Below are 13,457 nucleotides of genomic sequence, written 5' to 3'. Positions count from 1 at the left end.
AAATTTCCCCCTAAATCGGAGGGAGCAGAAGAGGAGGAGGGGAGGGGAAGGAGGGGCATACCCTCCCATCTTCCTCTTCAAGAGCTGTACTGTATTTTCTCATTACAGAGAATTGTAAACGTCTCATATTTCATCTCATGTTTTTTTCAACTTTTATATTGCAGGTGCGCTTGCAGCACAAATCTGGATTGTGCTGATCCTCTACGCACAAGTTAGGAACTCCTGAGTGACAAGAGTGGGAGTTTGGTCTGACAGCTCAAGGGACACCATTGTTCAGTATTGAATTTTTAATTATCTTCTTTTGAGCAAAGTTAAGCTTTGCTGCATGCAGTTCTTCTAAAAATAAATACCTGCAACCAAATTTACCAGGTCACGACATTTTGCCTCTGCTCTTAGTGCTCCTGGTGAGCCTCAGATAAGAGCTTACTGGTGTGCAAACATCATAATTGTTTGAAACCACTCACTGATGTAGAGACTCATTGACATCCAGCATTCCAATGAAACGCTGGATATCCACAAGTCTTTCTTGAACAATGCAAGCGAGAAAGGAAGCATACAATCATATTGTATTGGGGGACATTCTACAGAGTGTTTTTTTTGTATATTTTACAGATTTTTAAAAAAAAAGCTGTAAAAGCTACATTTACGCAGTCTGTACATGTGAGTTATATGGCCAGGGCGGCATGGTATAAAAGGCTAATTTGTAATGATCAGTCGGCTTATTACAGAGATGTGCCAGACTTCTTTCAGAAAACTAGATGGAGGCTCATTCTCGCGTGGTATTATCCCGCGAATCTGAATATCCCGTTCGTTTTCCACAAAGATATAACTAAACGTGAGAGAACACAAAAAAAACATCCTACCAATAGTGACATCGTAAGAAGACCTTTCAGCCGCCAAGTGTGTGTCGCTTAAGGGCCGCGCGTCCAGTCGCAAGTTTTCTAGGTATATTCTCCCGCATTGGCACCAGTCGTGACTCATTTTTCTGCCCCTTTAAAAAATAGCATGTGCGTGCATAGCTTTCATAGGCGCTGAAGATGCGTGAACAAAGATTTTGAAAGCTGCTCTTGTGACGTCGCTGTCTAGGGAAGTGCTTTCAAAGCGCTTTAAAAATGACTCTATGCAGCCTCGATTAATTAAATTGGCAAATAATTTTGATATTTGAGATTCTGGAGGTCAAATGAAGAAGATTTAAAAGTGTTTTCTCAAATACAAAACCGCTTCAGCCTCTCTCTAAGTATAGTATGTTCCTGAAATTTTTAATCAGTGAAAATAGACCCATGGTTCCAATTAGAAACTTCTAAGCATCATCAAAACACACTAAATCAATTTTCTTTGTGAAGATATAAGACAAGAGCAGCATTTTATGGTGTTCTAAAAAAATGGTCAACTTGGACGCGTTTCCAGACTTCGGTTTCTTACCAGAGCGCATCTTTGCACCTACGGTCCTGCTGCCCGGTGGCCGCAGTGCGAAGCCGCCCCCTCGCCTCCCTCGTAGGATGGAGGGAAGCAAGGCGCACGTGTGTTGCGCGTCTAAGCCCCTGGGGAACAGGACCGTGGGCGCAAAGATGAGCTCTGATAAGAAACTGAAACCTAGAAACTCGTCCAAATAAAGCATTTTTACAGAACGCGTAAAATGCTACCCCTGCATTATATCCTTCTAAAAAGAGTTGATTTTGTGGTTTTCAGTGACTCAGCAAGTTTCCAATAGAAACCATAGTTTCATTTTCACTAATTAAAAAGTTAATTAACAAATTGTATTTAATTATCTGACTGATCGTTACGACTAGGTCCCTATACTACGTACGCCTGGCTATATAACTCGCCTGCACAAATCGCATTAATTTAGCTTTCACGACCTTTCTAAACATATATGTAAAGCTTAAAACTAAATTGCCGTGTACAACAGTGAAAAGGCGAAACCACCATGTTGGAGCCATATGGCTCCAACATGCCGGTATCGCCTTTTCGCTGGTATAGGATGTCCCATATTACGTTATCCATGTATGGTTCCGTCCGCCTACGTGGTTCCGCCATAATCCACTACGCCGGTATAGGACGTCCCATAATACGACACGCTTGTATGGTTCCGCCTACCTGTATCGTTCCGCCGTAATCCACTATACTGGAGCTGCCTTTTCGCTTGTATAGGATGTCCCATATTACGGTTACGCTTGTATGAGCCTTTTCCATCATCTTTCCATCATTGATATTTTCCAACAGGGAAGCGCTGCTATTGTCCACATCGCTCGTCGGAGTGGCGTCATAGGAAATCATCCCCAGGTCGGCTGTCCGCCGAAGAATTTCAACCTCTAACGGCGTCAGGTCTTCGAGCGTAGAGAACTCCGCCATGATCGAAGCTCGAATGACAAAGAGGTTCGGCCGATGCGGCTATCTCGGGATCACTGCGCGACGGAACGTCGTCCAACGCCATTGGCCCGAGATCTTTTTGATAAGCGTGCGAGGACCAATGAGAGTGGTTTCGTTTTCGGATGGAACCGAGGTTTGGCGACCTTCAATTACATTTTTATTAAAGAAATAATCACCGTATGACTATACTTTTTGGTTTTTATGAATACTTAGAGCGTCTAAATTCAGCTGTCATCATCAAAACCCGAACTCAAAAACCACTTGAGTGCCCCTTTAAAAGCCGCTCATGTCTCATTCGGTCGCACTCAGTTGCAAGTGTGTCAACGGGCCTTTAGGTCTACCCACTGATCGTACCAATCAGAGCACGGCGTTCTGACGTGCCCCGCGCGCTCTCGTTTCATCGTCCCCCTCAGATTCTCGGCGCATGGTCGATAACAAAATGGCGTCCCAGCACTGCCAATGCCAAAAGCTCGTGCAGGAGTGCGCCGCGTTTACGCGCTGCGGAACAAAAAAAAAGCGTTCGGAACAAAGAGGTCAGATGTCGTTTTGAACAGAATGCCCAACAACTTCGCCCTCACGTGCCGCATCCATTGCTGGGCCTGTATACCGTCGATTAACACGGGACTGCTAAATTCTTTTTTCTTATTGCATAATTGGTACCTGAACAATAGGACGCTCCAGTAACATTTTTTTTTCTTCTGTAAACCTGGCGGCAAATGACGATGGTGTACGATTTTGCTCTATGTCACGCGACATTGCGAAACATCCCAAATTGCATGATAATTTTTTTTTATTAGGGTGGATTGCGTTGTGCTTGGAGGCAGCCTCGTATTCGGAGAAACCTCGCTGGTCCCTGATTCAGAAGTTGCGAAAGATATTTGGAAAAACTGCCTCCAACTCGTTCCGAGTTTAAAGGTGAGCTGAGATGTTTGTTTCCTTTTTCTTGTCTTCCTGCTTTATTCCCAAAACAAGTGTACGCCAGGATCAATTCAAACAAAAAATCAACGTCGCTGTAGATCTCTACCGTCAGTCACTTTTTAGACTATAATAATTATCCTGATTTTGATATAAACTATAGACATCTATCGCACAATGTTGAAAATAATACTCCGTATAAAAATACCTTTAGAAACAGTTGAGGCTACGCAGTCAGCGAGCCAATTGGAGCGAGACACCTGACAAATTTTTATGAGGGTACACTCGTTCAGTAGAGAGCTGTGACGTGCTTCGCGCAGTCACTGGTAATCACGAATGAGAACTCCGGTGTTTTATTTTCGCCAAAATAAACTGTGGTCATTGAAAACCAGTAACAAACGTGGCAAATGATTTAAGAAATCTTCAGGTACAGCGTCTAGTCGGCAGACAATAAATCGCCAACCCCTCATGTGCATGTAAGAGGAAACCTAATAGATTCAGACGAAAGATAACATTATTATAAATTAGGTGCATTAAAATTTATTGAATTACTACAAATAACCTGTTTTTGGTAATAATAGTGGCACCACTACGTACAGAGCGCGACACTGTTAGCGCGAACAAGCGATCGCCGGTTTTTCCAGTTTTTCTCTTTGAAACCAAGGGATGTAATGTAAGCTATAAAATTTCGTGCTCGCTAATACTATTTAGAAGTAAAACGCGAAAATACGCAAATGTCATGTTCGCGCTAAAAGTGTCGCGATGTGTACATTCATTTCTTTAAGCACGGTAAAAATACGCTTTAGTGTCGTTTATTTGTTTTATTTTCTTCTCGCACCTTTCAGGATTCTGAAATTCTGACAAACCATGTGGGACTCCGACCGTACAGGAGCCCTCTTCGGCTAGAAAACGAGAATCGTGTGTATAATGTCACGGGCAAAGCTGTAAGGAGACTACGTCCTTTTAATTGCTCATTTTATTTACGTTCAATAACGCAGCGATGACTAAATTTCATTCCTATTGTCATCTGACTGCTTCGCACATTTTACAGTGGTATGAGTACTAAAGAGGACGCATAGTTACTTTTATTGTACAGCGCCATCACTTCACGATTGAAACGACGTCGCGCTAATTCTAGTGCTTCAAAAAAGTTGCGAACAAAGCATTACATTTATATGGTTGTTTTATAGCCTGACGTCCAATGAGCGGCAGCATGGAGGCAAGAAAAAAGAGTGCGAGCCTCAAGAAGATACTTTAAAATAACATCAATATTGCGTTAACGACCCTATAGCTTGCAATTTCTTGAAGAGAAATGATTGCGTTTCGTTTCTTTGCTTCTTGTGCACAAGTGCTTTTCTCTCAAGTCATTCGAATCTCTTGGTATCTTTTACTATTAATGTACTTTTACTTCATTAGCTCCAAACCCTTTTGTTGTGGGTATGTTTATTCAGAAGTACCAAATACAGTATGAACTATAACATTTTTGTTCAGATTTTTATATTTACCCTTAATTTAGAAGTCTTTAACTAAATAAAAGGTTAAACAGCACGAACAAAACAGGGACAATAAAGAAACACTACTAATCCCCGGCACTAACTTAGCCAGTAAAGAGCTCACTTCAACCCGTGGGTATTTGTTCGGTAACTTTGTTGAAATCACTGTCGTTAAATGTTTTTTATTAGAACTTTTCTTTTTCTTCTCTCAGCTCCCGATAGTTCACCACTACGGTCATGGTGGTGCCGGAATTACCGTTTCTTGGGGAGCTTCTGGTGATGCGGTGAAGCTTCTACAACATGTCATTCAAAGCAGCAACTTGGCAAGAAGAAGATCGAAACTGTAAATTCTGTACAGAACCCGCTTTTTTTAATTTTATTTATAGAGCGGAAGAGTTTATTTGTAATTGTTGGGGGATTTGATGCTCTTCTGAGATCAGCGTTGCTAAACTCACAATGACTTTGTCCTTCTGCAGAAAATAAAAGCCTGGTCAGTATTTACCATCAAATGTTTATATTCGATTGTCAGCTTTCCGCGGAGCACCGAACAATTCGAGTCATATTGAAATAAATCGCTCAAAAGTCTTCTAAAGTGTGTTCGTCTTCGATGTGACGACGTAACGGTTCCAAGCCACCAATAGAAACACGCGAAAGGCTAACCGCAGAGTTGGCAGTAACGTGGTACAAGTAACCCTTTACTTTTTTTTTTTAGGTAACGTGGATGCGCGCACGTCACATTTTTAAAACTTTAACGGATAACGTAATTACGTTACATATTTAGAGTCACGGTGAACGTAGTCATGTTGCTCGTGACGCCTTCTTCCCAAGCCTTCAAGAAAGAAAGTTACACCAATTAACCAATTAATTTGTGTTGTGTTCTTAAGCGCTAGGTTTTGGAGTCATAACATGTACCTTCAAATTTTTAAGTAATACCTTCGCGTTTTCTTGCTTTTGCTTCGTGAGTATTTAGGTGGAACCATAAAGAAAGACAAGCTAGTTATGTTCAGTTTCTGAATGGACATTTGTTTCTGAAATATTACATTTGTGCACACCGGTAAAGTCAAAAATTTAAAACGTTATAATTCACGAATAAAAAGTAGCGCAAAAGTAACGCGCGGTACTATTTATCATTAACGGTAACACATTCCTTTTATTTGCTAGTAACCTGTAACGGAATTCGTTCTTTTTTCTTTTTTTTTGTTTCCTGTACCGCCTACACGACTGGCCCCCTGGTGAGTGATAGAACTCGTCTCAATGCCCATACACTGTTCGCATGTGCGTAGAGCGAAAGGTTGTCTGCTTCTTTTGCAGGGGGCTATGGTGACGTCAGAACGCCGAGCTGGCAGTGGCGGAACGCGACGATAATCTAATTATCAGCGTTTTGCCACTGCCAGCTTTCGCCTGCTTCGCTAGTGGTAACCTTGGTGAGCCCCCGAGTTTCCCACGAGCTTCAAGTCGTTCTAAAAAGAGTTGATTTAGTGGTTTTCGATGACTCTCTGTAAGTTTCTAGTTGCAACCTGTTTCTATTTTAACTAACTAAAAAGTTAGTTAACGAATTTTAATGAATTAGCCGACTTATCGCAAACATTATCCACCCACAGAATGTCCCCTGGCCGCATGTACAAACCGTTTAAGTGTAACTTTCGCGGCCTTTTTGAAACAGATATGCAAAGTTTAAAAAAACACCATGAATTCATATTAATTCAGGCACAAAATTTGGGTTCAATTTCTAATTTAAAAAAAAAAAATCATGTTATCGCGCAATTCCTATATTAAACAGACGCAAACTTCAAGTTCGTGGAATTTTGTGTTCTCAGGTTATGGACCGTTGAAGCAGCCAAGGTGGAAACTCTCGTTTTTCCAGATTATCGGGGGTGCCCATATTTCACTCCATCCCTTTTCCTTACTTTTTCGGTACATCAATATAACTTTTTCGGGACACTCTCTACATATGCTTGTTTATGCTAATTAAGCGTCTAGGTCAAAACATTTTGATGTATTTTGTTTTATTTGTCAAACCGCCTCTCTGTGACGATATTTGACGAAGTTCAGCAAGCTGTGCTGTCTGACTTGATCAACATATTTTTTATGATCTTTACATCACCGTAAAGCTCCAATTAAGCTTTTTTTTTTGTATAATTTCAATATTGTGCAATAAATATATAATGCATTACATGTTTCTGAAAAAAATTGATATTTCGCAAAACTAGCAAGTTTAGAGTACATTAAAAAAAAAAAACTTTTGTTTATTTTATTTTTTATCCAGTGTTAGGTAATATAGTAGTCCATCAGGAACTACCAAAAGAAATTGTAATGTATTTTTGTATGGCCGCTATTAAGACTTGAATCTCGTGCAATGAGCGTTTTGAACGGGACTTCGCACAGGTGCTTGCTGAGCAGAATTTTGGCCTATGTAAGGTCTTCTGCTTATCGTTAGCAGTTTCCTCAATATCAAACCATAAACATTAATACAATTTGAAGTAGTGTAACTAAAAAAAGTTACTTAGAAGTCCGTATCCACAAGTGCGGGCACAGCGCATACTTCATCTCAATTCGGGGGAATGCAGATCGTTAAAGATTTCCTCTGAGGCCTTTTGCTTTCGGCTTTGAGTTTGAAATACCGAACTTGATAGGTAATTCTCATATTATACTATGTCAAACAGATATGCAGTACACATACATATGTATGATGTTGTATCCGACGATTGGGAAGTACGGTTTATTTTGTGCAGTTACGGCCTCTTTCATAAAATAACGAGCATTTCGTAGCGTGTAAGGCTTCAAATGCGTGTCTTGTGTTTAGGTTTTATTTCTATTTTCAGCGACTCATGCCAGGTTGCTTAGACTTTTTCGTCTTAACTTAAGTTTGTCCGGGAGTCTAGATAATACCTATCTTCTCCGTCAATACATAGGGCGAAGATCACACACCTTGCAAATCACGCCAGTGCCAAGTAAATAAATATTGTTAGGATAAATACTGTTGCTTCACTGGCTTTCACGCTCAGATGTTGAGGTAAGTACTAACATTAAATAGACAACCTTACATAGGTCAAAATTCTGCTCCGCTGAGCTCTATGCGAAGTCCCGTTCAAAACTCGCATAGCACGAGGTTCGAGTCCTAATAGCGGTCATGCAAACAATATATTACAATTTCTGTATGTAGTTCCTGACAGACTACTTAATTACCTAACTGTAAATAAAAAATGAGAGGAATGAAAGGTGGTTTTTTTTTTAGAAAATCGACTTCAAACTTGCAAGTGTTTCTAAATATTTGTTTTTCAAGCAAATGTTACGCGTTATATGTTTAGCAAACAATATTCAAACTATATTTCAAAGAAAGCTTAATTGGAGATTTACGGTGATCTAAAGATCATAAAAATATATTGACTAGGTCACACAACACAGCTTGCTGAACTTCGTCAAATATTGCTGCAGAAAGGGGCCTTAACAATTAAAAGAAAAAACCTTAAACATTTTATCACCTAGACACTTTAGTAGCATAACTCGCCGTTTGCATCTTCTTTTATTGAAGGAATTTAAAGGTAGTTACTAAAAATTTCAGAGGCGTTAATTGTATTACTTGTATTACTGGGCGACAAATCAACAAAAACGAAAATTTAAGCTTTTATAGCCGCCATACAAACACAATATTACATTTTCTGCTTATTTTACTTTATAAAGCACTGCAATAGGTAGCTTTATAAAGCACTGCAAAGGACATTACTGGCCATGCGTCATACCTTTACACAGAAATTACTGTCGGCGTTTTCATTTTTACCTTTAATAAAAATTAACTGGGTACAAAAATAAAGCAGCCTAAACCACGGCCGGACTGGAAGCGCGCGCTCTCTTTCTCTTCTTATGGCCTTTGCAATTGGGGCAATCGCCACCTCCCGCTGCAATTCGCGGGGGGCGCTGTCACCTCACCCCTAAGCTACCCTTTGCCTTTTGCACAAAACACGTCTGACAGTGTATCTCAACGCTGTTGCAAATTGCGGCCGAGATTTTTATAGCCTTTGACACCTGATCCTTACGTTTAGACCCTCAGCCACTATCTAATGCGCTTCTGATGAGCTCAAAACGGTGGATATTTGACGCACATCTCCGAGAGATTCGGGAGTAAAAAGTTGTAAGTATAGACAGCGAATGCAATTGCGGAAAAACTATAGTCCTCTGTACCTCCAGGACTTCTGTTGCAACTCAAGAACAGGAGGAGACGAACCCCTTCTACGTGGAGGAACCTTAAATGACAAATAATTCATACACTCTCGTAAATTTAAGCAGGCCCAATCTATCTATTGCCGTGGTCTGCATTATCATTTCATAGGCCGCACATAAAGTCGGTCAGCTGCTCTAGACGAGGGTGTAGTAGTCTGTACAATTTTCGCACAGTGCATATTACAGCCTAAAGTGCTTCCTCGAGGGATTGTGCACATATCCAGCTAATTTTTCGTTTCTGTCCGTGAACGTCTTTGCATGGTTAATCAGAAGTATTCTGAGGAACTTGTTGCAAATTAAGCCTGCCAAGCGCTTTGAGTGACTGTTGCCAATGCCCCCTGGGCAACTTAGGATTGGCGCGTCTTCATGATAGGGTGCAATGAGTAGTTGCAGAACTTCGTGCACGTTTGTACGCGGAAGGTGCTTAACAGCCTTTAAAAAACAATGTTGTCCAGAAGTGCGAGGAACCTAGGATTTGGATAATGAAGTCCGCTTTTATCCAAGCCTTGCAATAACACGAACAGAGGATCACCTCTGTTACTCGTAGTCAACAGCATAACACAGGCGGCGCACCCAAACTCACTAATGAGTTTCACCAGATAGCCATGTACGCCAGACCAGAGTATGTCACGGATGGAGATGGAGCGCAAGGCTCTTTCAGTTTTTTCAGGTCAGTGGTTATCAAGTCGGGCACAGATGCTGCCAACTGCTTAGAATCAGTGTCTGACATCTGTATTTGCTTAGAAGGGGCCTTTTTTTTGACAATGTGATCAAGGGCTGCTGAGACAGCCCTTGCATGACATAAATCGCAGCGAAGTTCAATAAACAGTTGCCAAAACAACAACCTACGAAGTTCGAACACCAGCGCAAAACAGCTCGAAGGGACTTTCCGAGTGGGGTGAAGTGGGGTGAGGTGGTTGCGCCCCTGGCGGCAAGCAAGTGAACTACATACGGAGAAAAAATGTCATTGACTCCCGGGCGATTGCAAAGGCCGTAAGAGAAAGAAAGAGAGCGCGCGCTTCCAGTCCGGCCGTGCCTAAAAACAGATTTGCTCCACCTCAACTTTTTTTAGAAAAAGCTTTTTATTAAAAAATTCTAAAAATATATTTTTATTGCAGAAAGGGGATATAATATATATATATATATATATATATTAAAAAAATATTCCGACACGTGTGTTTGGTTTGAAATGAAACCACCCAGCTGTTCTTTATGTATCGTAAACATAGAAAATTAAACGATGTAGCTTACCTTTCTACTCTCCAGCCTTATTTTATGAACGCCTGCGTGCACCGAACAGATATGCGCTGTTTTTCATGGGAAACAGTTCGGGTTTTTAAAAAACCCGCTGCTTGCAGCTGTTGAACTCAGCCTCGTGTTCAACTTCTTGTCATGGTACAACCACAGGCTTTGGTGAAGTACCCCAAGGCATTATTCAATGAACAATAGAAAACGCAAAAAGGAGTCGGATGTCAAAGAGATGCTCCCGCGATCTACGAATCAGTTCCTTTCTTGATGTCTGGGGCAGCCGCCATTACACCCTAAAAAAATGGGGTGTAGACGTTACACCCCTTGTCACATATACGACACCCCAAAACTTCAGTTGGTTGTACAGCGCACTGATGTTGTACCGACGATACCAAATTTCACGAGCGGCTTGATAGCGCAGCTGTACAACTCATTAAAATAGTTAATGTATGTGTGACTGACTGCAAAAAAGGTTATCGGGGTTTTCTAGGCTAGACTGCAAAAACCTGCGTGTGTTTTTCCTGTAGACTTTGATGCGTATTTTATTCGTTTATTATGTTATACCGCACCGTCATCAACCCTCGCGCAAAAGTTGGGGCAGTCAGTTGGACGTCAGCGCGCTGTGCGTCGAACTGGAGTTTTGGGCTGTCGTATATGTGACAAGGGGTGTAACGTCTACACCCCCTTTTTTTAAAGAGTGTACGCTCCAGCCGGACTTTTCCATCTCCGCTCACGCAATACAGCTAGGGCAAAACATCCGGGCCTTAGAACTGCTGCAAGGCTCAAGTCCAGGCGAAGCGCTCCAGGAGCGACAGTTCCTCAACTTGGGCTGCGGAACTTCACGCGTGACCATCTTCTTCCCCGCTGTAGTCCATGCAGACGGATAGTCGCCGCGGACGTCTCGTTGGAGATGATAGAGTTCGCGCGGAAGCATTTTCCCCGCCCTAAGATCTGCTACGACCTGCTGGACATTTCGGCGAGTGAAGTGACCGACTTCGTTCTGAAATACGGCCAGTTCGACCGCGTGTTCTCTTTCTTCTGCTTGCACTGGATAAACGACCAGAAAACGGCCGTGAAGAACGTCGCCATGATGATGAAACCCGGCGGCGACTGCTTGCTTCTCTTCAACGCTTGCACCCGCGTGACGCTACTACGCAGAAAACTGGCGAGGATGGATCATTGGAAGAAATACGCGAAGGTGAGGTGATGATTAGGGAGCTTTAGCGAGTCGTTGTTGGAGCACACGGTTCCGAAATCATGAACGGTGCAGCTGGTCCATTTTGTGAAACCGTACATGAAATTTCATATATATTAGTGAATCGCAAAACTTGCGCAACTGTGTAAACTATGATAATTATGGTGTTTGAACGACAGCGCCATCTTTAAGTTAGTCATGTGAAGCATTCTGCAGCGTGCTCGTGTTTCCGTGGCCCGTGTTTCCGGCGTACGACTGATATAAACAAGACGGCCGGCCTAAATTTAGTCGGAATTTCAAGACCTCCGAAGCTGAATAGAGTGAAAGGTGTCTGAACGGTCGCAAAGGTAGGTGATGTGTCTCCCTCATCTTGAACTTAAATGATCGTTCACACTGTGTGTCGTTGTACCGAAGCATTCCGTTTTCTGGCGGTCGTTTGAACTCCGTTGTCTCAGAAATACGTCTCCGATTACAGAGCCGCAAATCTCGAAGCTAAATCCACTCGGAAAATAAGTCAGCCTAAAATTTATCTTTTTTTTTTTTCTTTTGTTACAGGAGTGCGAGAGGTCTGTGCCCCGACCGTCGACCTGGTGGGGAAGGGCAAAGATGCTCTCATGTCGTACGTGCAAGACCTCCTGAGGTCCGCCGATCTTACGCCAATCACTTGCGACGTCTGGCCATGGCCGTCGGAAAACGACACCCTAGAGAAGACGATAGGTAATCCAAACTTGATAATTGGATGGAAATCGACCCAGTACCATATATTTAAAATGTACAAGATGCAAAAAAAAGTTTTTTTTGTTTTGTTTTTTGTCTTATGTGCTTAAAACTAAAGGAAATCAGAACCATATGCCGGAGTTTCAGAACGAATCGTTATTTTTTTCGGTAATTATAAAAGATTAAAAAAAATTACATGTAACAATAGGGGGGTCGACGAAGGACAGGAATACAAGAAACAGGCCCCATTTTTCTACATTTGGACGAAAACGGAGGGCTCGACAACGCGCAGTATATTTTTTCCGGTCAACAAACCGCCGTCATTTGTCTTCGAGGACACTCTGTACTCCAACTCACAAGGAGGCTTCAGCCCTGCCAGCTGCGCTGGCGTGAGTGCGTGGCTCTAGGTTTGGCTTGTGTACATGCACTCGCGCGTAGAAGCTTAAAACGTCCGGTCGAAAATCACTCGCACTCGCCCGTGCCCTTATCCCCGAAGAAAACACGTGAAATGAAACAGAACGCCAGGCCTGCGCCTGTCGTCCTCTGATGTCATCACTATATGGTCACTGACAAGATAAGAAAGGCATGGAGGTGCCTCAGCTTTCCCCACGTACAGTGCGAGCCTCCTGCCTTTGATAAAAAAAAACTTCGGCTATCGTACTTAATCATGCGTAGTTATAACTAGGAACTATTACCAGTCACAAATATTAACCAGGCGGCACGATATGAATCGGGCCCCCGACCGTGCGATCGGCAGCACGACACGTGTGCTCGGTCCCATGAATTTGGCGGAGCTAAATGCTAACCTACACCCCATTGTAGGGCATTGATTCTTAATTTTAGAATTAACGTTTGTCAGTAAAGTGCATTTTCGGGATAACGTTCACCTAGCCAAAGCATCGTTCATTTGGCGGTTCGTTTTCGAGGAATGTTTTCTTCAAAAGTTAATTTAAAGCATTACATAAGAGACAGCACTTCTCTTGTAACGCCTCGAAAGCAAGTGCCTTCTAACCATCTTTCCTATTTATTCCTGCGCTTTGCTTTAGAAAAGAAGATGGGCTACTGCCCCCTTTCAACCCTTGTCACGGAAGAAGAGAGACCCGTTCTCATCCAGGATGTCACCGAATACGTAAAGGAAGCTATGACCCAAAAAGAAGCGGGATGCCTGACACCCGAAGGCGAAATATGTTTTGTGCACGCGTGCAAACCCTGAACATGCAGGAGGTATACTCTAACTACTCCTCATCGCAGTAAATCTGCATACACAGCATTTAAATAAAATTTATGAAAGGTATAGGTCA

The 13,457-nt window shown here is 42.3% G+C and overlaps 2 protein-coding genes across 2 annotated transcripts in view; both read left to right on the top strand.

Annotated features, from left to right (window-relative positions):
- Positions 1-5,125, top strand: part of LOC120843669 (D-aspartate oxidase-like) — a 29,827-nt gene extending 24,702 nt beyond the window's left edge. Inside the window, exons 6-8 of the mRNA XM_040215096.1 lie at positions 3,168-3,285; positions 4,131-4,229; positions 4,991-5,125. Of these exons, the coding sequence (XP_040071030.1) occupies positions 3,168-3,285; positions 4,131-4,229; positions 4,991-5,125 (352 nt within the window). The remainder of the gene's footprint in view (positions 1-3,167; positions 3,286-4,130; positions 4,230-4,990) is intronic.
- A 6,029-nt stretch (positions 5,126-11,154) lies between these two features.
- On the top strand, positions 11,155-13,369 carry LOC120843670 (juvenile hormone acid O-methyltransferase-like). The gene is made up of 4 exons (XM_040215097.1): positions 11,155-11,442; positions 11,895-11,952; positions 11,995-12,156; positions 13,203-13,369. Exons 1-4 carry the CDS (start codon positions 11,155-11,157, stop codon positions 13,367-13,369), a joined length of 675 nt encoding a protein of 224 aa, XP_040071031.1.
- Positions 13,370-13,457: the final 88 nt, after the last annotated feature.

The sequence above is a fragment of the Ixodes scapularis genome, unplaced genomic scaffold (genome assembly GCF_016920785.2).
Source record: "Ixodes scapularis isolate PalLabHiFi unplaced genomic scaffold, ASM1692078v2 PGA_scaffold6__148_contigs__length_123643588, whole genome shotgun sequence".
In the NCBI taxonomy this organism is placed as follows: Eukaryota; Metazoa; Arthropoda; class Arachnida; order Ixodida; family Ixodidae; genus Ixodes; species Ixodes scapularis.
Note: the sequence above shows the minus strand (reverse complement) of the source record. Positions and strands in the feature narration are given on the sequence as shown.

Coding starts and splice junctions, on each gene's coding strand:
- LOC120843670 (XM_040215097.1), top strand. CDS start 11,155: ATGATAGAGTTCGCGCGGAAGCATTTTCCCCGCCCTAAGATCTGCTAC. Junction 11,443..11,894: donor ATTGGAAGAAATACGCGAAG/GTGAGGTGATGA, acceptor CCGTTGTCTCAG/AAATACGTCTCCGATTACAG. Junction 11,953..11,994: donor TAAATCCACTCGGAAAATAA/GTCAGCCTAAAA, acceptor CTTTTGTTACAG/GAGTGCGAGAGGTCTGTGCC.